At 41.2% G+C, this 23,942-nt stretch overlaps 1 protein-coding gene across 4 annotated transcripts in view; it reads right to left on the bottom strand.

The window, feature by feature from the left end:
- The window catches only part of THADA (THADA armadillo repeat containing), a 153,453-nt gene that overhangs the window by 3,146 nt on the left and 126,365 nt on the right, over positions 1 to 23,942 (bottom strand). For 3 of the 4 annotated variants that reach the window (XM_081903637.1, XM_081903638.1, XM_081903639.1), the window contains exons 32-37: positions 23,059 to 23,474; positions 22,677 to 22,798; positions 20,716 to 20,788; positions 19,992 to 20,136; positions 19,003 to 19,134; positions 265 to 419 (exon numbers count right to left, since the gene is read on the bottom strand). In XM_081903637.1, the coding sequence (XP_081759763.1) occupies positions 265 to 419; positions 19,003 to 19,134; positions 19,992 to 20,136; positions 20,716 to 20,788; positions 22,677 to 22,798; positions 23,059 to 23,474 (1,043 nt within the window). Of the gene's footprint in view, positions 1 to 247; positions 420 to 19,002; positions 19,135 to 19,991; positions 20,137 to 20,715; positions 20,789 to 22,676; positions 22,799 to 23,058; positions 23,475 to 23,942 lie in introns of all 4 variants that reach the window. The other variant, XM_081903640.1, reaches the window with a different exon arrangement.

Raw genomic sequence — 23,942 nt, 5'->3', positions numbered from 1 at the left:
AAAAATTCGAAAGATTTAAAATAAAGTATTTTATAATTTTTCACATTTCTGTTTACTTACTATTTCATAATAAAGTAATTATAAAATACTTTCTTTGTGTTTATTTGATTCCTATTCAAGAGAATTACTTTATATATAGTCAATATAGGCACAGAGTTAAATTTTTTAACATTTTCTAATGGTGGTGTGCCTCGTGATTTTTTTCATGAAACAAGTGTGCCTTTACCCCAAAAAGGTTGAAAAACACTGGGTTAGATGACTTACGAAGGTTGTAGTCTCTAAATCTTCTTTTCCTAGCAGCCACTCCAGTAAGATTAAGACCCCAGCGCCGGTCTGCTCCCACTGCTGCAGCAGTTCACACAATATAAAAAATGTCAAATCCATGGCCATTGCTGCATTCACCACTTGGAAGCCAAGCTCTGCAGGGAGAAAGTAAAGATGGTTCTCTACGCGTATCCATATAAACATGTATTATGCTCAAAAAGAAAAACACAGGAATTGTTAAGATTATGCAAATCAAAACCCTTTATTTACCTTTTTTAAAAAAATTGGCTGCCGTTGTTCAATTTTTAAAATATGTTAGAATTTAGTGACAAGGAGTAGGCATTTGATGGCTGAAAGATAGTTTAGGTAACCTTGAAATTATGAGCTGTATGTGATTGTTTTAAATGTTTTTAATGATCAACTGGTTTTTAGGTTTTTAAAAATATTTTGTTTCAAACATTTATTTTTTATTATTCATAATTAGATAGATAGATATAGATGTGGATATATAGATAGAGATATAGATATAGATCTCATCAATGTGTTTGCTGCACTTCACTCTTGGGAGGAAGGGTGGGATGTAAATTTAATAAATAAATACCGTATTTTTCGCCCTATAGGACGCACCTTTTCCCCTCCAAAAATGAAGGGGAAATGTGTGTGTGTCCTATGGGGCGAATGCAGGCTTTCGCTGAAGCCTGGAGAACGAGAGGGGTTGGTACGCACCAACCCCTCTTGCTCTCCAGGCTTCAGGAAGCGATCCGCAAGCCGTGGGAGAGCTGCGCGACTTCACGCAGCTCTCCGACCTCTTGCGGAGAGCTGCCTGCACCCAGAAGCCTGGGGCGCGCTGAGCTCAGCGCCCCCAGGCTTTGGGCTTTGCACAGCTCTCCCACGGCTTGCGGATAGCAGTCTGTTCTGGGGGCTGGGGTCGGGGGAAGCTCGGGCTTCCCCCGCCCCAGCCCCGCGCCTGGGGGGGAATTTCCCCCCTTTTATTTCCCCCCCAAAAAACTAGGTGCGCCCTATGAGCCGGTGCGCCCTATGGGGCGAAAAATACGGTATATCAAGAGTAATAATAATAAGTTGGCCACTGGGGTGGAGAAATTCATCGGCTTTAATGCTCAGCTTAGATGTCGTACGTAAGACTTGAATCTCAGAGTCTAGTCCCTTCAGAACAGTTTCAGTTTCTGTCCCAAATCATCTTACTCTCATGGGCAAGCTGTCAGGTGTAGCTAGCAGAAAACACAGATGAATTCTACTTGCGTATGCACCTTTCAGCAGGCATAGGCAAAACACCCCAAACAGGTGATTTTCCTGTTTTAAATCAAGAAATTGACCAAACCAATATACAGTGGTACCTTGGGTTACAGATGCTTCAGGTTACAGTCGCTTCAGGTTGAGAATAGAAATTGTGCGGCGGCAGCAGTGGGAGGCCCCATTAGCTAAAGTGGTACCTCAGGTTAAGAACAGTTTCAGGTTAAGAATGGACCTCCAGACCGAATTAAGTTCTTAACCCAAGGTACCACTGTACATATACATTTACAATGTGTCCAGTATACCTGAAGAAGCATCTCCACCCCAATCGTTCAGCCCAGACACTGAGGTCCAGCGCCGAGGGCCTTCTGGTGGTTCCCTCACTGTGAGAAATTAGGTTACAGGGAACCAGGCAGAGGGCCTTCTTGGTAGTGGCACCCGCCCTTTGGAATGCCCTCCCACGAGATGTCAAAGAGATAAACAACTACCAGACTTTTAGAAGACATCCAAAGGCAGCCCTGTTTAGGGAAGCTTTTAATATCTGAAGGACTATTGTTTTTTAATATTTTGCTGGAAGCCATCCAGAGTGGCTGGGGAAACCCAGCCAGATGGGCGGGGTATAAATAGATTATTATGATTATGATTATTATAAAAGCTGCTCAAGCACAGGCAGCAGTTTGGTATTCCATTCATGTATGTGGGGGACTGGCAGAGCGAGGTTAAAGCAATGCTCTCCCCCCCCTCCATGAACTGGCGGTGCAAAGCTATAGTAAAGGAAGACGCAGGAAAAGATGTGACCAAACAGGACCATCATTTCTGCAGACCCTATTTCCAAAGTTCAACATTTGAGCTGGCACATCTGCCTGCAACAGAGCAGCAGCTATGGCTTGCAAATTGCACCTCCTTCTGAGTTAATTTAATCTGTTTATTGTAACAACTCCCCCTTTAATTAAGTTCTCTTGTGGCCTACAATAAAGTCCAACTGTTCCTTACATCTCATCTCAAATCATTTATGCTGAAACTGTTAAGAATCCGGGCTATTAAGCAAAACATTCTTAAACCATTCTCCCGAAAGAACCAGCAACCAACCAACAGCCAACACAGAAAAGTTTAAAGGAAGTCCAAAATTTGGTGGTCTGTGAAGGGGAAGTTATAGTGGATTGTTTAATATAAAAATCATAAACTATCAAATGTCTTGTTTATCAGGTTCCAGAGTTGTAGAAGGTGGGAGTTCTAAAGTGCAAAAAGCAAGTTATTTAAATGGTTAAAGTACAGGCCATCCTTTGTTTCTTCAACCCAGCAATTACATAAAAAGCTTAAGCATGAATACCACACACTTCAAATAAAAACAATGGAAGATTAAAAAACTTTTTTTTCAGAAAAAAAGGCACAGGTATTTTAAGCTTCAGGAAGAACTTTTTTAAAAAAAGAAAAGGGAGGAACTACAGTGTTTTGAGTCGTCTTTGTTAATCCATTTAATGTAGAGCAAGACCTCCCACACACATATTCATATACCAGAAGACTTTTGATCATGCCAGATGTAAACATTTCTCTTGGTAGACTACTATGTGGCTTCAAAAATATACAACCTTTTCTTCTTAATCCCATCCCCCCAAGGAGAATTGTAGGAATGTACCAACAGGCTGTTTTCAACTATATTGAGGAGTCAGATAGATTGTGTACGCTGAAGAAAGCATAATATATAACCTGCAGTTTTGAAAATGGTATTTGCGAACAAAGAAATTCTGATGTTCTGTGTTTACTAATCACTTCCCTGTTAGCTGATATGAGGCACTGTAAAATAATTTAATCTTGGCGCCAAGAAGTGTTTGCTGCTTAAGAACATCTGCGGTGATGTCCAATGTTAGTCATGCTACTGAAATCAATGGGTCTACTCTGAGCATGGCGTAGCTGATTATCATCACTCATATTTGGGACAAATACTGAGCTTGGCCAATTCAGTCTTTACAAAATGATGGGTCAGAAAGCACCCTGCAAAGCTGAAAGATGAAGGGAATGCAATCATTCAGATTATTTATTTTCATTTTATTGGTTTTTCAATGATGCACATATTGTACCACACAGAAATGGAATAGAACAAGAAATATAAAAAAACAGTTTTAGGGGAATTTTTCTGTAGTTAGGTAATTCTATGGGATTCAATAAAAGAAGGCTGGGCACTTTTAAATCTTACTCATCAGTGGAGTTGACTTTCTCAGGATCCTACCCATGGACATTATTACACCAGTCTAGGCATATAAGCATCTTATAAACACCCACCATGATTCAGTTAAGTTTAGTTCTTGATTTTAAGCCAGTTCAATCTTAGTTAAGTTAAGGTACTAAATCAAATAGGTTGGTTATAGGGTTATATGTTGGGCAGTTGCATTCAAGCAGCAGACCACTACTGTTCTCCAGGCATGCTAAGCTGGATCACAAAGGAGTGTGTGTCCAACAGAGTAGTACTGGGGACTTCTTTACAGCCTGAGGCCTCCAGGAGACAGACTGGGCCCTCTCTGCCACCCAACTCTGCCACCCAACTGTCTCTGTTCATTAGGTCAGGAAAGCGGAAGGGACCAGCCTACGACCCTCAATCCATATTGACACTGAGTCTCTAGGCCCTGGCCAGTGATTTTATTCCTGTGCTATAGCCAAGAGACACTTTTGGGCATGCCTTGGTGCTCTCCAGGAATATTTTGCAGATCCATTCTGAAGATGGAATTGGTCTCCAGTCCAATTCAAAAATTAATCTGAGAAACTCAGACCTCTGAATCATTGCTGGCATTTGGCAGCAGCTCACAAACCCAAACAACACTCAAGCCAGCCGTGTGCATTTCCCATAGTGCAGTTGGAAGAGTTTTCAGATCAAAAATTACTGGGATGTGACATTGGCAGCACAAAGGACTACACAAAAATCAATCAGATTTAAACCCCTCTTGCGCAGTCCTATGGCACGGTTTAATAAACCCTTTCAACTATAAGAGCAGCTAAGAGAATTCAATAGCATAAAAGTCTCTACTCCCATGCTGTATTTGTATTTTTTTAAAAAATATATATATATATGGTTTTGTTGCAAAATGATTGCCGCCAGTAGGAATACCACAGAGGACGTGTTTAGGACATTTTACCACTTGCCTCTTTTATAACCTTACATAAAACCTGGTTACTCAGCAAGGGGGGAAATTCAATATTTCTTGCATGTTTGACTAGCTGTTAAAAATATTTATTAAATTTCACTGCTGAGGAATTTTTGTGGATTTCATTTGCCCTCCCCTTTTGAAGACCCAAACTTGTATTAACTGAAGGCTGAGTCAAGGGGGGAAAGGCACCGTTTACTATGGTTTGCTAGCCCAAATAAAGAAGCTTTGGGGAATAACAAGAGTTTAGAAACAGAAATATATGGGCCAAGAATTCAGTTGCCAGTTTGTTTCCTTTTTTTTTTTTTTTTTTTTGGTTGGCACCGATTTCTGCAAGCCAGAAACACTACTTGTCGAAACTTAACCATGTGTATTTCAGTGCCAATACCACTTCATTAATATCACCAGGATCCTAAGTGGAACACACACAGATACTACAAATTCCTTTCTCTCCACTCCTCCTCCCTAAAGCTCAATAAGCCATTGGGTTGGATGGTTATGTAGTCCCAGCCACCAACCCAGAGTGCGGGGGGAAGGCAGAATTTTCCACTTTTAACTGTTGAATTAGAGTGGAAATACTAACAGTTTTCTATCTGGTAAACAGGAGTACTGCTTTCTGCTCTTAAGTCCCACCTTTTCTCAGAACGCTCAAATGCTGAGTAGCCAAGATGCAAAGTACAATTTAATTCATAGGCCAGGGGTAGGCAACCTAAGGGCCGTGGGCCGGATGTGGCCCACTCGCCTTCTCAATCTGGCCCACGGACAGTGAGTAGAATGTGTCCTTTTATTTAAAATGCACCTCTGGGTTATTTGTGGGGCCTGCCTGGTGTTTTTACATGAGTAGAATGTGTGCTTTTATTTAAAATGCATCTCTGGGTTATTTGTGAGGCACAAGAATTCGTTCATATTTTTTCCCCAAAATATAGTCCGGCCCTCCACATGGTCTGAGGGACGGTGGACTGGCCCCCTGCTGAAAAAGGTTGCTGACCCCTATTATAGGCTATCCTTGCACCCAGGGAGCTCAGGATGGCAAGCTCGGAAAAATTAAAGCAATACAATCAAATAGAAAACAAAAACGTATTTGGAATATTAAAAGCAAATGAAAAACATTTAATCTAAAAAACATTCTAAAAATACGAACCTCCAGGGAATTGATACACAGACCAAAGTATGTCAACTTTTTGACCACAATGCAAAAGGGATTTGTATTTGGGCTGCTTGAACCCAAGTAACTAAAGTAATAAACTACACGATGGATGAAACTAAAATGGAATGTGTATGGGGGGGGAGAGGAATTCTCATACTGCTTATCTTTGGGGCAATTCCCAAACTGATAAACTATAATTAAAGAAGAAAACTGCATTTATTATCTGATGAAAATATACATAAGGTCCACCTAGACAGATGTTAGTGGCATGTTGTTGTTTAGTCGTTTAGTCGTGTCCAACTCTTCGTGACCCCATGGACCAGAGCATGCCAGGCACTTCTGTCTTCCACTGCCTTCCACAGTTTGGTCAAACTCATGCTAGTAGCTTCGAGAATATTATCCAACCATCTAGTCCTCTGTCGTCCCCTTCTCCTTGTGCCCTCAATCTTTCCCAACATCAGGGTCTTTTCCAGGGAGTTTTCTCTTCTCATGAGGTGGCCAAAGTATTGGAGCCTCAGTTTCACGATCTGTCCTTCCAGTGAGCACTCAGGGTTGATTTCCTTCAGAATGGAGAGGTTTGATCTTCTTGCAGTCCATGGGACTCTCGAGAGTCTCCTTCAGCACCATAATTCAAAAGCATCAATTCTTCGGCGATCAGCCTTCTTTACTGTCCAGCTATCACTTCCATACATCACTACTGGGAAAACCATGGCTTTTGCATAGCCCAATCTAAATAGTCAATGCTGCATTGATGCTCTGTCCGTGAACATTCTCAGGTGAATGATAAGAGACACAGGTTGTCTTCCACATTGGGAGATTGTCTCTTTTGTTTTAAAGCAAGAATAAGGAGGAGGATTTTCTTATATAGTTTATTCCTGTCGCTTTTGCAAAAAGATAAAAACAAGCCTCAGTAAGTTCAGAAATGTCTTTTAAAATTAAAGAGTTTGATTTACCGATCAGTTTAAGATCTCTTCTCTCAGCATTACATCCAAGGACTGAGTAAGTGTTGCTGCTTTTTCAAATTAGCCCTCCTTCAATCTTAAAAGGAGAAAATTCACTATAAGATACCAGAGCACTGCTAATGGGGCTAACTGAAACTCCTTTAGCAAATTGTCAGCATCCCGTGATGGTTGATCTTATCTTCATTTGTTTCACTGATCTCTGCCATCGCCACCTCTGTCATGAAGGCAGCCATATTCTAAATGGCAGTGTTGCTTCACACAGAAGACAGGGCTCAGACAGCCTGCTGCTAAATTAGTTGTGGCAACATCAGGAACAAAGAAGAGTGTGCACTTGTAGACAATGGGCCTTGGAGACTGCAAAAGGCTATGCCTGGGTGTCATGGACTGCTTGCACACACAGGAATGGTGGGAGGAACCAGATGGAGAGCCACCAAGGGGAAAAGGCTCAGATCCGGGGGAGTGTTGTTGATGGGATGATAATGAGTGGTCAGAGGAGAAGACTGGAGAGGTCGGGAGCTGAAGGAGTAACAGGGCTTAGTGAGCTGGGAATTGGGCGGAGATAAGTCAAGAATCAGAAGCTGAAGCTGGTAAGTGGGAAAAGGGAGGTTAAGAGTTAAAAACTTGGCCTCTCCATTCAAAAGCTTCAGGTAGCAGGTGGTGGGGAAGACCTCCTAGAGTTTGTTAAGGGTGCTGGGAATTGTATCTCTGTGTGAGGGGGAAAACTACGTTTCCCAGGATGAATACTGGACACAGTCATACCTCAGGTTACAGACGCTTCAGGTTGTGTGCTTTCGGGTTGCGCACCGTGCCGAACCCAGAAGTACTGGAACGGGTTACTTCTGGGGTTCGGTGCTTGCACATGCGCTGAATCGCGACGCGCACATGCGCAGATGTGGCGCTTCGGGTTGCGAATGTGCCTCCTGCACAGATCACGTTCACAACCCGAGTGTCCACTGTACTTTAAATGTATGGTGTGGACATAGCCAGTCTCCTCTAGTATATGGTAACTTTCTATTTCTAATCCCTCAGCTTCAGAGCAGATGGTCCATCTCACGTTTTCATGCCCAGTCCATATTTCAGTACAAGAATATGCATGTGATTTCAAAGAGAACACAGAACAGATAAACCATGGGTTTTTAAGATGTGTCAGGCTTGTCACAGGTATCTCCCCTTCCTATTGCGACAAGCTTCCCTACCCCCTTTCTTCCAGAACTAGGAGAGGCATGAAAAGGGTGGAGGAGAAATTAGCTGCATGCAGGCACAGTCTCCGGGTGCTTGGAAGAGCCCTGGAGAGGAGACACAGACAGCTGTGGGGAAGCAGGGACTTTAGTCTCAGCAACGGATTTCATGGGGTAAGACCCAGAGGGAATGAGCTGCTGTGCTCACTTGGCATGATACCCAGCGAAGTTTGTGGAGATCACATTTTTGCTAATAAAGAGAGAACTCCAATTTTGCACTTTGTGATTACTGACTGGCACACACTGTGACTCACAGGAACATCCAATGGGAAAAGCACTTTGTTGCTAATATGAAATATAACAGCGGTGCATCATAGATTGCATCTCCCAGCATGAGTTTTGTTCCAATGGGCACCCTATTCAGGATAGTGATACATGTCAAGAACGCTACTACTATCATTGCTTTTTAAAACAAGTCTGTTTATGGGTTGAACTATAAAAATATTTACACATAATATATTAAGGCATCTTGTCAGACACAGAGACTGTATCAGGTATTGCCTATGGCGCATCTTAAGTTAAACCCTTTCCACAGCTTGTACACTAGACTGTTTAAACTCAAAAACACACAGGGCAGTGTTCAGTAATTAAGAACACAAAAGCTCCATTGGATCATCTAGCCATCCTGTTTCCCTAATGGTGGACAACTAGATGCTTTCAGGAAGTCCACCATCAGGACAAGAAGGCCAACTGTCTTCCACTACTGTTGCCTCCAACGACTAGTATTCAGTGCCTCTAGTATTTGCTGCCTCTAAACCCGAAACCTCCATCATGGCCAACAGTTCTAAATCAACCATATACCAATTCAATCAATGTTTAAAGCTTGTGACGTATCACCAAAACTTGGGGAAGAAAATTCCACCACTGGGTGAAAAAGTAAGTTCTTTATCCTAGATCCTGCTGCTAATAAATTTCATTGGATGGCCTCAGGTTTTACTGTTGGGAATTGTGAGGGACAAGACTATCTGCTTATTTCCAAACGATGTGTAATTTCATAACCCCCTGTCATCTCCTCTGCTTAAGTTGTTTTTCTTAATAATTTTAGAGCTCTGGACACTTTGGCCTTTCCTCATGGAGGAGGTGCGGCAACACATTGATCATCTCAATTGCCCTTTTCTGCACCTTTCCCAGCTCTGTGACTGAGCCAATCCAGCAGGCCTGGACTGACAAACACTGACCTGACAGACCACAGATAAGCTGCAGTGATGGCCTTGGGCTTTTAGATTTGTTTACTAAGAGAGGGGCACAAGTGTAGATTACTAAATTTATCTTTTGAACAGCAGTGCACATCAGCCACCATCTTAGGCCATCGTAGTTTTGACACCGGCCAAACCTGGGGCTGTTCACAGTTTATGGCAATATTTATATTTTACTGGCCGTTTTAAAGGACTGCCTCTCAACAGTTGTGTGTTCTGGGAACTCGCTCTGTTTTACTGACGGCAAGAAACCTGTACAGGCAGGCTGGATGGTGTGTGTGTGTGTGTGTGTGTGTGTGTGTGTGTGTGTGTACAAAAGATTTAATGAAAATGTGTGAAGTACTCTATGTCAAAATACTATGCAGAAAGTGGCTGAATCCAAATGGGAACACTGTGCCATAATTGCAGCTGCAGGGCGTACTCTATACAGACTTTGCAATAAAATGCATGCAACAAGCTTGGGCTACAATCGTACACCCACTAACCAGGAACTAAGTCCTAAGGGAAGCGGGGATACTTTGGGTAGGCATGTACAGGATTGTGCTGCTGGACATGCACAGTTTGTATGCCTTCTGAGTAGAAAGTCTTTGTTTACCCTCAATGTAGGTAAACGAAGGGTAATTTAAATAGCATTCTAGTGTCATAAAGTCCTTATGGGCAATATTAGCATATTTTAACTTGGCCCATGGAAAATATCAAGAAATGTCAAAATACGCTTCTTTTAAAAGCGATTTCTCTGACAGTCCCTTTTGTATTTTATTCTCCTTGGTGAAGTGTCTCCCCCCCCCCCCCTTCTCACACACACTTGGCCCATCAAATGAAAAATTTATTATGTAAACATCCCAAATTAATGCATGAATTGGCCCCAAATCACAATGTAATGAGAGTAAGGATGGGTTAACCTCACAATCCTCTACTCAGCCTACTCAAAAGTAAGTCCCGTTGAGTGTAGTGGGTCCTACTCCCAGAATTGCAACCTACGCCTTCAAAACTGGAACAGCTATGTCTTTGAGGCATGCCAATCTGGGATGAAACATACTGCCTTGCTGAAAACTAGATTTGTGACAGCAAAAGGGCTCCAGCCGTCCGACCAGATGCAAAGGAACTGGAAGGAATCAAGGGATTCACTGGCAATTTCAGTGTTAAAACAGGGCTTCCCAGCAGGTGGCACCATAAAGCTAACCGTCCTACATGCCAAATGATGTGCAAAAATTATACCAAAATGTGTATAGAAGGCATCTATTTTCTATATGTGCACTTAAACTGTTGAATAGCGCTAGACAGTCCTAAGTATGTGCTTCAGTACAGTGCAGCAACTGCTGGGTTACAGAGCTGCAAAGAGTACTGTATAGTAATGAGCAGCAATCCACTTATTCCGAAACCTACTTATGGGAGATGCGCATAGCCGGATATCAAGAATTAGAAACAGACAGTGTGTCTGTACAAGAATGTCCTGCATTACTGTCTTAAACTGAAGTTTGTACAACAATATAATGATTTCTCATGGCCTGCAAAGACCTACATGATTTTTTTAAAAAATATATTATTTCCATACAAATTGCAATAATTATTATTATTTTGAACTGTTCAAAAGAAAAGCAGTGCTGTATATAAGTTTAACTCTTCCTATAAAGTGAAGCCTTCTCAAAAGTGTATGAAATGAGACCAAAAAGAAAAAGAAAGCATTGTCAGGAGAGCAGATAGTTCATTTACCAACAGCACTGTCTTGACCAAACCCACCTACACTTTCCTCAAACAAGCAATTTAAGGAGATAAATGAGATGCCTTGTGATGCCAATGAAATGTGAGCCTTACATATTGACAGAGCCTGTTCTGGACAAATACAGAGTACGTTCATATGTTAGAAGTTTCAGTCTCAGTATGTTCATTTAGAATTGTAGCCTTATATCAGGCATTGGCCAACTTGGCCCTCCAGCTGTTTTGGGACTACAATTCCCATCATCCCTGACCACTGGTCCTGTTAGCTAGGAATGATGGGAACTGTAGTCCCAAAACACCAGGAGGGCCGAGTTTGCCTATGCCTGCCTTATATCCTTGTTTACCAACAGCACCCTCTTTTTCCTTAATAGTTACTATATTATTTCAAATAACTATAAAAACATGCTGTCCATTCTGCTTACTGAGCTGCTTTTCTTTTTCTTTTTTAAAACTTTATCAAATCCCACAAAATCATATAAGTACATAACATGCAAAAATGCATTATATTTTTCTATATAGAAAAACTATTCTATTCACCCATGTTTATGTTATATTTAGACTTCATAAATTCAGTAGTTTCCATCTATCTTTTTCTATTTTCTCTTTCTTGTTTGTCTTCTCTCACTCTAATCAGTTCCATACCTTATACATAATTGCTACCTTCCAATTTTTTTGTTAACCATTCTTTCTTTGAACTAATTTCACCTCAAGTTTTTGTTCAACCAGCATGAGAACAGCTACTATTAACTTCCATATTAACTCTATTCTCACTATTCTCACTTAATCAGCTGTCATTTGTCTGAAGGGATCTCACTTTAAATTGCACTCTTAAGTGTCACTAAAAAAAATGCCTACAAAGGTCTTCAACCCTTATTTTCATTTGTCCTCAAGATTCCTTATCTGAAATACTCAACAGAACTTTCAGCACTTCAATGTGCCTTTAGTTGGGAAGTCTTGTCTTAATACTAAGACACCTTAGCAAAATAAACGCCATTGCAATTTGGCGAACAGTTTGCATCTCCCACTGTTTTGATAGACTTATCAAAGGTATATTTGCTTAAGGATAAATGAGTGGTATGGTTAATTCCTGGTACACACATGCAGTAATAGAATCGAAGTCAGAATCTGGAGGCACCTTAATTGCTAATGCGTTTATTGTGTCATGAGCTTTTGGGGACTATTACACACTTCATTAGATGCATGGAGTGTTATCCACAGTTGGCATAGTGAAAAAAAGGTGTAAACAGAAGCTTATGCAAGGTCATGAAATGCAAGAGCTACATCATGTGACATTTCAATGCAAAGCTCAAATTATTGTTCATGGTCCTTGTACGTATCTTGGATACATCTGAGCTTTGCATAGAAATGTGTGGCAAACTCTACCTTTTGCATTTCGTGCCCTTTTATTCATTTTATTTTTTTATAGCTGTGTAAACCAAGGATAAAATCATGCAGCTGCCAAAATGGGTTTATGCCATAAGGACCTAGTTTTTAAAGGTACTAAATAATAATAATAATAATAATAATAATAATAATAATTATTATTATTTATATCCCGCCCTCCCCAGCCGAAGCCGGGCTCAGGGCGGCTAACAACAATAAAACGGTACAAAAGTACAGCACAAACAACACTCTAAAATCATTCATTATAAAATTAATTATTGACTGACAATTAAATGACTGTCAGTTGCAGAATTCATCTGCAAAAGACACAGAATTTGAAAAAATGTTACTTCTCTTTTTTTATAAAGGCAGATACTGTTTTCCAAAATGGGTTGGGGGTGGGGGAGAGAGAATCAGGGAGGGCTTCCAGTAAAAAGAACAATGCACAATTCTTGTCCTTCAAACCTTACTGTTTTGCTAAACCACCCTTCCACTGCACAGCAGTGCTTGGGACAAAACATCCCAAGTGATACAGCATGTACACACATGCACATCCCAGCACAAAAACACTCAGGAATCTACAGTCAAGATTTTCTAATAGTGGTAAAAAAGTAAATTAAGAAAGCAACCTTATTTGCCTTTTTTCATAATTCTGCTTACAGTGCATTTATTTAATGGCAAGAATGTGCAGCATCTTCTTCATTCAGCATCATAAATTTGTCCCCATACTTCTGGCCGACAAGACTGGTGGGGTTGAAGCATACCAGTTTCTACAGTCCAAAGAAGGGGTGAAACCTGGCTGCCTTTTAACTTCCACAACCCCAGTTTACACAGCCTTCTCACCCTCCTCTCTTAAACCCTCCTCTAGTATCAATGCCCATCTGAGCAGAGGCTTTTCACACTTACACACCCTTGGGAGATCTAGTAAATCACTTAAAAGGAAGACAGGAGATAGGAGAGTCTTTGCAATGTTAGACATTAGCCCTGGAACTCATCACTGCCACCACAGAAGATGTCATCAAGTCATGACGAGCAAGTGTGATCTCCAAACTTCCAGCTGTCTTATATCACCAATTTATTTTTAAGGTTCAGAAGACACAACCGGATTCTAATCTCTCTACATTTTAGCCTAGATAAAATAGTCCTCCTACACCCACAGTCTATTAACTATATTGTTTCATCTTGTAGTTCATGCTGTGGTTTTAACACACTCTCATTCTGGGTTACAAAAACAGGGTATTACATGTCAGAGATTAGCAAAGCAACTGTGGGGCCTAAGCGTCTGCTGTAATAGCAAGGCAAGTCATGCACTCAGATTTCTTCTATCTTTTTGCCTTGAGTATAAAACTGTTTTGCAGAGTTAGGCCACGGTTGGCTTCTCCAGCACCCAGTCTCTTTACCAAACTGGGAAATTCTTTATTTGGATGGTAGACGATTACAGTCTTCTTGCCATCTTAAATCCGACTGTTTGATATCAGAAACAAACACAGCTTACATATAGCTTCTTCTCTTTTAAAAACACACACTTCAAATGATGTAAGATTACAGAATATTTTGGCCCTGCGTTTTTGAAATCTTTTCTACAAAGAGAACTTCCTCCTACTATGCTTTGTTCACAGACAGCCCCAGCCCAGACAGCCATCAAACACACCACACCGTGCGGGTGGATCTCCCCTACGGATGGTGAACAATATTATTGTAGATTGCCTGCTTCTTGGGAGAAAAGCAATGACAAACCTAGACAGGATCTTAAAAAACAGAGACATCTTGCCAACAAAGGTCCATATAAGTTCAAGCTATGGTTTTCCCAGTAGTGATGTATGAAAGTGAGAGCTGGACCATAAAGAAGGCTGATCGCCAAAGAATTGATGCTTTTGAATTATGGTGCTGGAGGAGACTCTTGAGAGTCCCATGGACTGCAAGAAGATCAAACCTATCCACTCTTAAGGAAATCAGTCCTGAGTGCTCACTGGAAGGACAGATCGTGAAGCTGAGGCTCCAATACTTTGGCCACCTCATGGGAAGAGAAGACTCCCTGGAAAAGACCCTGATGCTGGGAAAGATGGGGGGCACAAAGAGAAGGGGACGACAGAGGACGAGATGGTTGGACAGTGTTCTCGAAGCTACGGTCATGAGTTTGACCAAGCTGCGGGAGGCAGTGGAAGGCAGGAGTGCCTGGCATACTCTGGTCCAGGGGGTCACAAAGAGTCGGACATGACAAAACGACTAAACTACAAGAACAACAACAATGCTAAAAGTGTACAGAGGAACTCTTTGACTTCTTGCATGCTAGAGACCACTGTGTGGCTAACTCTTCAGCATATTGAAATGTATGTTAATATAAGCCTGTGTCCTCCTCATGCATAGCTGATGAAAACCTGAGTCTGTTCGATTTGAGTAAACACACAGCTCTGCACCTGTGATATGAAAGTGAATGCAACTAGCACTCTGGTAATTCTGAGATAATTTCAGAGTTGCCATCAGGATATATCGATGTTCTGAAGAAAATCTGCAGCTGCTAACAAAGTTACAGTCCCAGCACCTCTTTTCTTTGCCAGGACTACGCACAGCGGAAACCCGAGCATCTTATGTGGGTTGGAAGATGATTTCCAATGTGTTAGCAAGTATCAGAAACATTGCAGGCCTCGGCAGTTTTCTAGCAAAACATATTCAAGGCTAGTTCCACTTTTCTACTTTCTTAGGAAAGACCCAGATAGAAATATGTGGGAAGCAACAAACAACAATGGGCTTGGAGATATAGCTTCGTAATCAATTGAGACACATGATAGTAGGTGTACAAAGCAGGGAGACGTGTAGTCATTTCAGCTCAGTTTCAGTTTACTGTCTGGGGCTTCAGACATGACACTATATCCTTACCAGGTGAGGAGTGGCACAGCCCATTCAGGTTTTGTGATACAGAAAAGAAGCCACATTCTTCAGGAGCTAGGACACAACTTAAATATTTAGATAAGCACAATGGTTTCTATATAGTTGCTTACCATTGTGTGCAGAGAACAAAGCCTTGTTTACAGTTACTTCTTTGTCTAAATCAACATCATCATGTGCTAAGGATTCAGGTTTGTATGAGTATTACAGGGTTGGAAATCCTTTTTCTGAACTCACACCCTGTAAGGAGAAGCACGCCTGACTTCATGAGTGGAAAAGGGGTCAACACTCGGAGCCTTCTCACTTTTTACTTCATCTAAGCAAATGCTCTCACCAGATTTCAAACCAAAACCAGACCTCTGTTGCTGCACCCAAACATTAGCCTCCCCCTATCCTTACTGGTCTTCCGTTACAGGATTAATACCTTCCTATTTAAGGAAATAGGGACGTGGGTGGCACTGTGGGTTAAACGACAGAGCCTAGGACTTGCTGATCAGAAGGTCGGCGGTTCAAATCCCCGTGACGGGGTGAGCTCCCGTTGCTCGGTCCCTGCTCCTGCCAACCTAGCAGTTTGAAAGCACGTCAAAGTGTAAGTAGATAAATAGGTACCGCTCTGGCGGGAAGGTAAACGGTGTTTCCGTGTGCTGCTCTGGTTCACCAGAAGCGGCTTAGTCATGCTGACCACATGACCCGGAAGCTGTACGCTGGCTCCCTCGGCCAATAAAGCGAGATGAGCACTGCAACCCCAGAGCCGGTCATGACTGGACCTAATGGTCAGGGGTCCCTTTACCCTTTACCTTTACCCTTTAAGGAAATAATTTGGTCTTTTCTGGTAGGATCCTATTATTATTTAGTTATTGAAACACTTGCCATAGAGCTTTTCTTGTAAACAACACAAGGCAGTGTAAACAAACAAATGAACCTTAAAGTTATGTCAAAACTTACTTGCAGAATAAATAGAACAGCAGCCAACATTAGGGCAAAACAGGTATATTAAGTGAGTATGCCAAATTGGTATGAATGTTCAGCAAAGGCCGGAGAGAATAAGTTTCTAGTAGATCTGAAATGACATCAGTCTCAGTACCTGCCTCGGTTCAGAAGCAAAGCAATTCTAAAGAAAAGGCGCTACTACTGAAATGTATGCTATCCTTACAATGTTTTTACTACATGCCTCTTTTTTGCTGTTTGTATATTGCTGCTTTATTGTACTTTATTATTTCTAATAAGAGGCCTTGGACTATATGAGAAAAGTGGGGCACAAATATTTTCAATTAAACAATGAGACAATTAAACAATCAAGCTAATGAGAGTGGATGAATTTAGATGCAGCATTCAGCAGCAATATATATATATATATATATATATATATATATATATATATATATATATATATATGCTTTCGTAGATTTTCACGGGTACAGGAATGCAGGTTTTGGTGTCCTCGGGTGTCTTCCCGTGTAAAAGTTGGGGTGTCTAGGCGACGTTTCGACGAGGTCTCACTCGTCATCTTCAGGCTGGTGCTTTCGGCTTCTTGTTACTGGAACAGAGCAGGATCTCAGTGTTTGAGTTCCTATAAATACTGTTGAGGGGGTGTGGTGTATAGCCTCCAATGTTCTGGGCAGAGAGGAAGTTCCCAGGCTAGTGTGCCTTTTCTTCTTTTTCTTCTTCTTCTTTGAGGATATCCCTCAAGTAATTAAGGAACAAAAGAAGAAAAGGCACACTAGCCTGGGAACTTCCTCTCTGCCCAGAACATTGGAGGCTATACACCACACCCCCTCAACAGTATTTATAGGAACTCAAACACTGAGATCCTGCTCTGTTCCAGTAACAAGAAGCCGAAAGCACCAGCCTGAAGATGACGAGTGAGACCTCGTCGAAACGTCGCCTAGACACCCCAACTTTTACACGGGAAGACACCCGAGGACACCAAAACCTGCATATATATATATATATATATAATATGCGCTTTTCCAACATGAGGAGTGCAAAATAAACACAGGGAAAGAAGGGGTGATGTGACTCTTGCCAACAGCCAGTGGGTGGGAGACCTGTGGACCTCCAGATATTGTTGGATTTCAACTCCCATCAAAAACATCTCGCCCACCCAACTTGTAAGCCACACCCTTCATTATCCTAAAACTGAGCGGCAGACCCAGCACTACTGGAGAGATTCCTGGATGATGACTCCCACTGCATGCCAGCTGGGATGAGGTCCTCTGGCACACAATGGGAGGCTGCAGCTGTGGCCAAACCAGCCTCACAACGTCTTGATTGTGCCAGCAGCTGACCCACAGACAAGCCTAGAGGGATATGATAGAAAGGCATGCTCCACTGCCATCTATTCCTCCTCTGCCAGGATAGCCAGGTGGTGCTGGAGACACCTGCTGGTCAGGAAGATAAGCCAGCTAGGGAGGATCTAGCCCAGAGCCATCCAGCAGCCCAGGGACAGAGAAAACAAACGGGAAAGCATTGGGGAGAGATGACAACAACTCAGGGTGATTTAACCCCTTCCTATCTTGTAATTGAGGCCAGGAGGGAACAGGAGGTTAGCTCCTCCCCACTCAACACACCCTGGAACCGTATCAGCAGATGTAGGAGAAAAGGAAGCTCTAGGGAAGAAATGGCAAGTGCCCCACATTAGCCTCCTGCTGGAAAGAGAGGGGATTAAGCTACCAGGAGGCAACAAATCGGAAGGATCAGAATTTCTCCTTTTAAAAAAAATGTTTTTCAAAAAAATGTCTTTTTCCGCTTGCATTGTTTGGAGTATACTCAGTAAAAAGCAATTTTGCTTTGAAATAAGCTACATTTTACAGAGCCTATCCTTGATTAGATTTTGAAGGAACTGTTTAGCATTCACTTTAAATTCAATATTTCAAGTGCAGTCCCTTACATCAAAAGGATTAAAGGAGAGAGAGAGGGGGTGAGGGGGTGTATATATATATGTGTGTGTGTGTGTGTGTGTGTGTGTGTGGACACAATATATACAATATATAGAGAGAGAGAAAGAGAGAGAGAGTGCAAAAGCAATAAACCTGTCATGGGCTTGCACTGCACAGATCATGAGCAAGACCATAACTACCTGACAAGTTATTGTTTGTAAGCAAAGAAAACAATAATTAATCCTGTTCCTAACCAGATAGTTTGGTTTCTGTGTAGATTGTAACCCTAGCATGACTAGGTTAGAAAAGTGGCTAACCACATCTGAATCCATTAAGTCTGCTGCAAAAATAAACTTTTATTTTCAACACAGCTGAAGATGTCCTATATAAATAAAAATATTCTAACACTTGAATTCACATGAAATGCAGAGTTCTATATACTTATGAATCTGAAAAGGCAACACCTTCATAGCACTGAAGAGATTTTTAAGTACAGTGGTACCTCGGGTTACAGGCACTTCAGGTTACAGACGCTTCAGGTTACAGACTCCGCTAACCCAGAAATAGTACCTTGGGTTAAGAACTTTGCTTCAGGATGAGAAGAGAAATCGTGCAGCGGCGGCGCAAGGCCCCATTAGCTAAAGTGGTACCTCAGGTTAAGAACAGTTTCAGGTTAAGAACACAGCTCCAGAACGAATTAAGTTCTTAACCCGAGGTACCACTGTACCCCTATATACCCTTCCTGCTGCAGAGGAATAATTCTCACACACAGTTAAGAAGAGGGGGGAAATGATATTGAGATATTGTACTATAAACACCAAGCTTCCTTCTGCAGCTTGTGTCATACCTGCTAATAATATCAACCTAGACACACTGACATGTGCAATGAATCTCTTTCACAAGTACTGATGGTTGATGGTGAAGAATAATAATTTCATACCTGTTCTCCTAGAGATATTTTCTTGGGATTGAGCTTGTCTTATAACGCCAGCAACGCTATTCCTTACTATCTGCTCTTCACTCTGCAACAGCTGAACAACACATCTCCAAAGGTGTAATGTATCAGACAGACCTAAGTATTTACAAAAAGAAATATTAGGATTTTTTTTTAAAAAAAAACACCACCACCAGAATCATAGAATCTTAAGAGTTGGAAGGGACCCACGGGTCATCTAGTCCAGCCCCCTGCAATGCAGGAATTTCAGCTAAAGCATCCATGGCAGATGGACAAACAACCTCTGCTTAAAAACCTCCAAGGAAGGTTTTTGTATTTGTAAAATGTGCATAGCTGACAAATTGGGGGGGTGCGGATCAAAATTTTAAAATAAAAAAGCTGAAGAGAAGACGTTTTACAACTGGCTGCCACAAAGTCTGCTGACACTGACTTTGTCAAGTTTCTAGTGCTAGCTGAAGACACATCTATTCGCACAGTATTTTTATGTTTAGGTTGGTAGGTTGTTTTGTTTTACTTGCTCTTCCGCCCAGCTGAGGTTGTTTAATTGTATATTTCATTAGTTTTAATGTGCCTTGCCCTGGGGCCATTCATTTCTTTAAAAGTGAGTTAGAAATTGTTTGAATAAATTAAAAATATTAAGCATAGTTGAATGCTATAAAGCACTGTTACAGCAGATCATACCATGCAGATAGGCCCATTTTCTACTGAGATCTTCCTGTGCAGAGGATCAGGTGCTCTACCACAAAGTCACAGTTGTTCCCTATATAACATATGCACATCCTTAAGATTTATCAGGCCTCTTCCTGCTTCCAAACATGAACATAGGCGGCAAGCCAACTGAAAATTAAGCACATATTCTGCTGATTTTGGTGTGTGAGTTTATCATGTGATTTGTTCTCTCACTGAAATGAGTGAAATTTAGAAGCTTAATTTTGGCTTGTTTGTGGTCATAGTGCTTAATTCTATTTACTTACCCAACAGAAGCTTTTGACTGGTCAGAAAAAATGGCGTAATGCTCACAAGAATCTCTGCAGCAGCTAATCGGAGATCTGTTTGCTGTTCATCTCGGCAGAAGGAAGTGACTATGCCAATCCATTGCTTCATCTCTGATTTCACCTCCTATAAGAAAATTAATACTGGCTTTAAAAGCCTGAAGTATCCTTGTAAACTGGAAATTAGAGTAAACAAGAAGGGTCAAAGCGCTATACTAAAACTGGCACTAAGACAGGAACTAAAAAGTAATAATAAACACAAAATGTGGCATTCAGTTTCCACAGAACCAGCAATTCATTTGACACAGAAAAGGAAACCAAAACCATTGCTTTGCTTTTGACAAAAGAAAGAAAGAAAGAAAGAAAGAAAGAAAGAAAGAAAGAAAGAAAGAAAGAAAATCAAATTTGGCACAACAGATGGGAGTTCAACACCACTGCTTTAAAAGAATTAAAACTAAAACAGCACTGCATAAATCAGCAGTGGACTCCTTTGTTAATTGTTCTGAGACAATTAACATCAAATCAATTCTGCCATTGGTCTTCAATGTAGTACTTGTTCATGCACTGAAATCATAATCTCAGGTTTTGTATATATGAAGCAATTAACTTTATGGGTTCATCTAAATGAACCTGCAGAACGGAAACTCTTAATGTATAGTCATAGTAAATCTGATGCAGACATGATTGTTAAATGAGATTTCCTTACCTCCTGCTGATCTTGGACAAGATGGACGACCAACTCTGAGGCAAATTTGAGGGATATACTTTGAATTTCAATGCTGCAAAATAAAAGATTAACACAGATCCACAAACGTAAGTGTGAAATAAATGTCAAAGCTACAGCAAAATGCAAGTCAACTGGCAAGCAGTTTGGCAGCATATTGTGTGTAACAAGTGAAAATGAGATTCTCATTTTCACTTGTTACACACAATATGCTTTATTAGCATAAGTCAGGATGAAATCTAACAGTCCCATTTGTTACAGCTGCTCTGCATGTCAATATACAACCAGAAGAAAAACTCTTGCTTAGGCATGAGGTTGTGCCTTGTGGATATAGAATTGCACTGAAGTATGACAAACCCTCCTCCTCTTAGAAACCAAACTACAGTGGTTACCTCGGGTTAAGAACTTAATTCGTTCTGGAGGTCTCTTCTTAACCTGAAACTGTTCTTAACCTGATGCACCACTTTAGCTAATGGGGCCTCCTGCTGCCGCCGCGCCGCCACAGCATGATTTCTGTTCTCATCCTGAAGCAAAGTTCTTAACCTGAAGCATTATTTCTGGGTTAGCGGAGTCTGTAACCTGAAGCGTATGTAACCCGAGGTATCACTGTATTTAAGATGATGGAAAGTTCTATAGAGCCCCGCCCTGTGAATCGCCCTCCCATCAGATGCCAAACAGATAAACAACTACAGTGGTGCCTCGTGGAAATTAATCCGTTCCACGATTCTCTTCGTCTAGCGGTTTTTTCGTCTTGCGAAGCAAGCCCAATGACAGCTTAGCGGATTAGTGCTAGAGCTGTCAAGCGGCTTCCAGCGATCAGCTGTTAAGCGGCTTATCAGCGGAATAGCTGATAAGCGGCTTAGCGGCTTAGGAAAAGGGCAAAAAAAGCAAAAAAAAAACCCGCCGGGGGGACGCAAGACTTTTTCGTCTTGTGAAGCAACCCCATAGGGAAATTCGTTTTGCGAAGCGCCTCCAAAACGGAAAAACCCTTTCGTCTAGCGGGTTTTTTGTCTTGCGAGGCGTTCGTCTTGCGGGGCACCACTGTATACAACTTTCCAAAAACATCTGAAGGCAGCCCTGTATTGGGAAGTTTTTAATGTCTGGCGATGGCTGGGGCAACCCAGTTAAATGGGCAGGGTATAAATAATAAAATTGTTGTTGTCGTTAACAACCAGTTTAAACGTGTGTAGTAAGATGCATGCCCCGATAACCTGTTTTCTATAAAAAGGGCTAGAGGAAGAATGTTCTCATAAAAGCAGGTCTAGTGGTCAAATGGAAGATCTGCAGAAAAATACCAGCAGTTTTAAAGTTCTACGGTAGAAAAGTTGATACACCTGCCAAATCTAACCTGAAAGATATGAATGGCCCATGACAGACAGTAGGAAGTGATGGATTCCTTCACCAAACGGCAAGTTGAATACCAGATTTGTTGGTAGCACTCATAACTATGTCTCGTAAAACCCTTTGAGGGTTGCTTTGCAATCAAGTGATATATAAATTTTATGAAATAGAATAAAAATATGGACAAGGTAATTTATTAGTTAATTTTACAATATAGATTCAAAATTCAGATCTCAAAAAAGAAAAGAAAAACAGGCCTCCTGCGATCCCAGCTTTATGATACAGCATAACCATTGCCCTGAAACACTGATTTACCATTTTAAACATGAAGATGCTGGTGAAAAGGAGAACCAGAGAAGCCACTCAGCTTTCTGCTCAGCCTGTAATCCATTTAGACGACTCACCACTTCTTATCCTTAGCTATGGGCTTCTGAGTATGTATTAAAAATACCGTAGAGGCGAATTATTAAAAATATGACAATGTCTGGGGCTTAACAAGACAGTGAGAGCACAGATATTTCTCCTCTCTCACCCTCTGACATCAGTTTATTTTCACTTGGCAGCCTGCAATCAGTAAATATAAAAAAGACAAAAGAATTTACCTGTCAGAAGCATCTGCAATATTCAAAACCCAATGCAAGAATTCTCTTGCATTCATTTTTAAAGCATCTTCTGTCTCTGAAAGCACATTTTGCGGGTCCGTATGGTATAGGGCCTCTAATATCTATATATAATAGCAATAAGAGGGGGAAAGGTAAAGATAAAAATAAATTTGGCACGAATTGGATCCATTTACTCCAAAATTATTATATGTTTTTTACAGATTACATTAGTCATGCTGAGAGACCCGCTGAAAATGATGGACTTAAGTTACTTGCTTATTTGATTTCAATGGATCTACTATGAAAATTGCCCACATTGGATAGCACTGTGAATTTTACAGTATTTGCATCCAGGACGGGAGAGGGGGACCACTGTTTTTACCTTGCAAAAACATTCCGGATGCTTTTCTTTTACAGCCATCCGAAGGAGGATCTCCTCCAAACCAGACAGTAGACACAATGGAACTTTCCCCCGTTCTTCCGTCACAGATTTGGAATGTCCTTGCTTCAGCCACAGAACAGTCGCTTCTAAGACCAACAAGCGCACTTCGCAGAACTCAGAGCGTAGCAGATGTGCAACTGACAAACAAGGTTTTACTGTTTTCGGTTTGGCGGGTGAACAGTAGTTTGCAAATCCAGGATCTGAAGTCACCGTGAGCATCGACAGAAAGAGTTTGGTCATGCTCTGGAGATACTGAGGAAGTCCTGGCACTGCAGAAGAGTAGCTGATACCCGTTGCCAGTTCCGAATCTGAGATAATTGTGCCTATTTTATCCCAAAAACTGAGCAGCTCTGTTCCTGGAATTAAATATGATAGGGTGGTGGGATGAGGAATGAAAAAGGAAAGGTTGTCTTTGGTTATTACTCATAAAACTTGGAACACAATCCAATCAAACTTGAGCACATTTAAGCAGTGAAATATTTTACCTGCTTCCTATGACATAAGAAGCCCACATGATTTAACAACAGAACGTATGTTCAAATTTTGAGGGGCATTTCCCCAAGCTTCATATATTACTAATGTTTCGAAAATGAGAACTATTTCTTCAGAATTACTCAAGTTTTAAGTTGAACAATTATTTTGCATATTTAAGTAACATATTAAAATTTTTGACATAGCTAAAATACTAACAAGTGGAATCTGAAGGTCTCCCCCACAACTTTGCAAACATGCTAGTGTTACATAGTTTCTTCAGGGTAATGAATACAGGGAAAAGTAAAACCCTAAACTGTATTGCATGCCATAGGAGAAGCATTTCACATCTG

This window comes from Podarcis melisellensis (genome assembly GCF_964234715.1).
Source record: "Podarcis melisellensis genome assembly, chromosome: 3".
Lineage (NCBI taxonomy): Eukaryota > Metazoa > Chordata > Lepidosauria > Squamata > Lacertidae > Podarcis > Podarcis melisellensis.
This window is presented reverse-complemented; position numbering and strand designations above follow the sequence as displayed.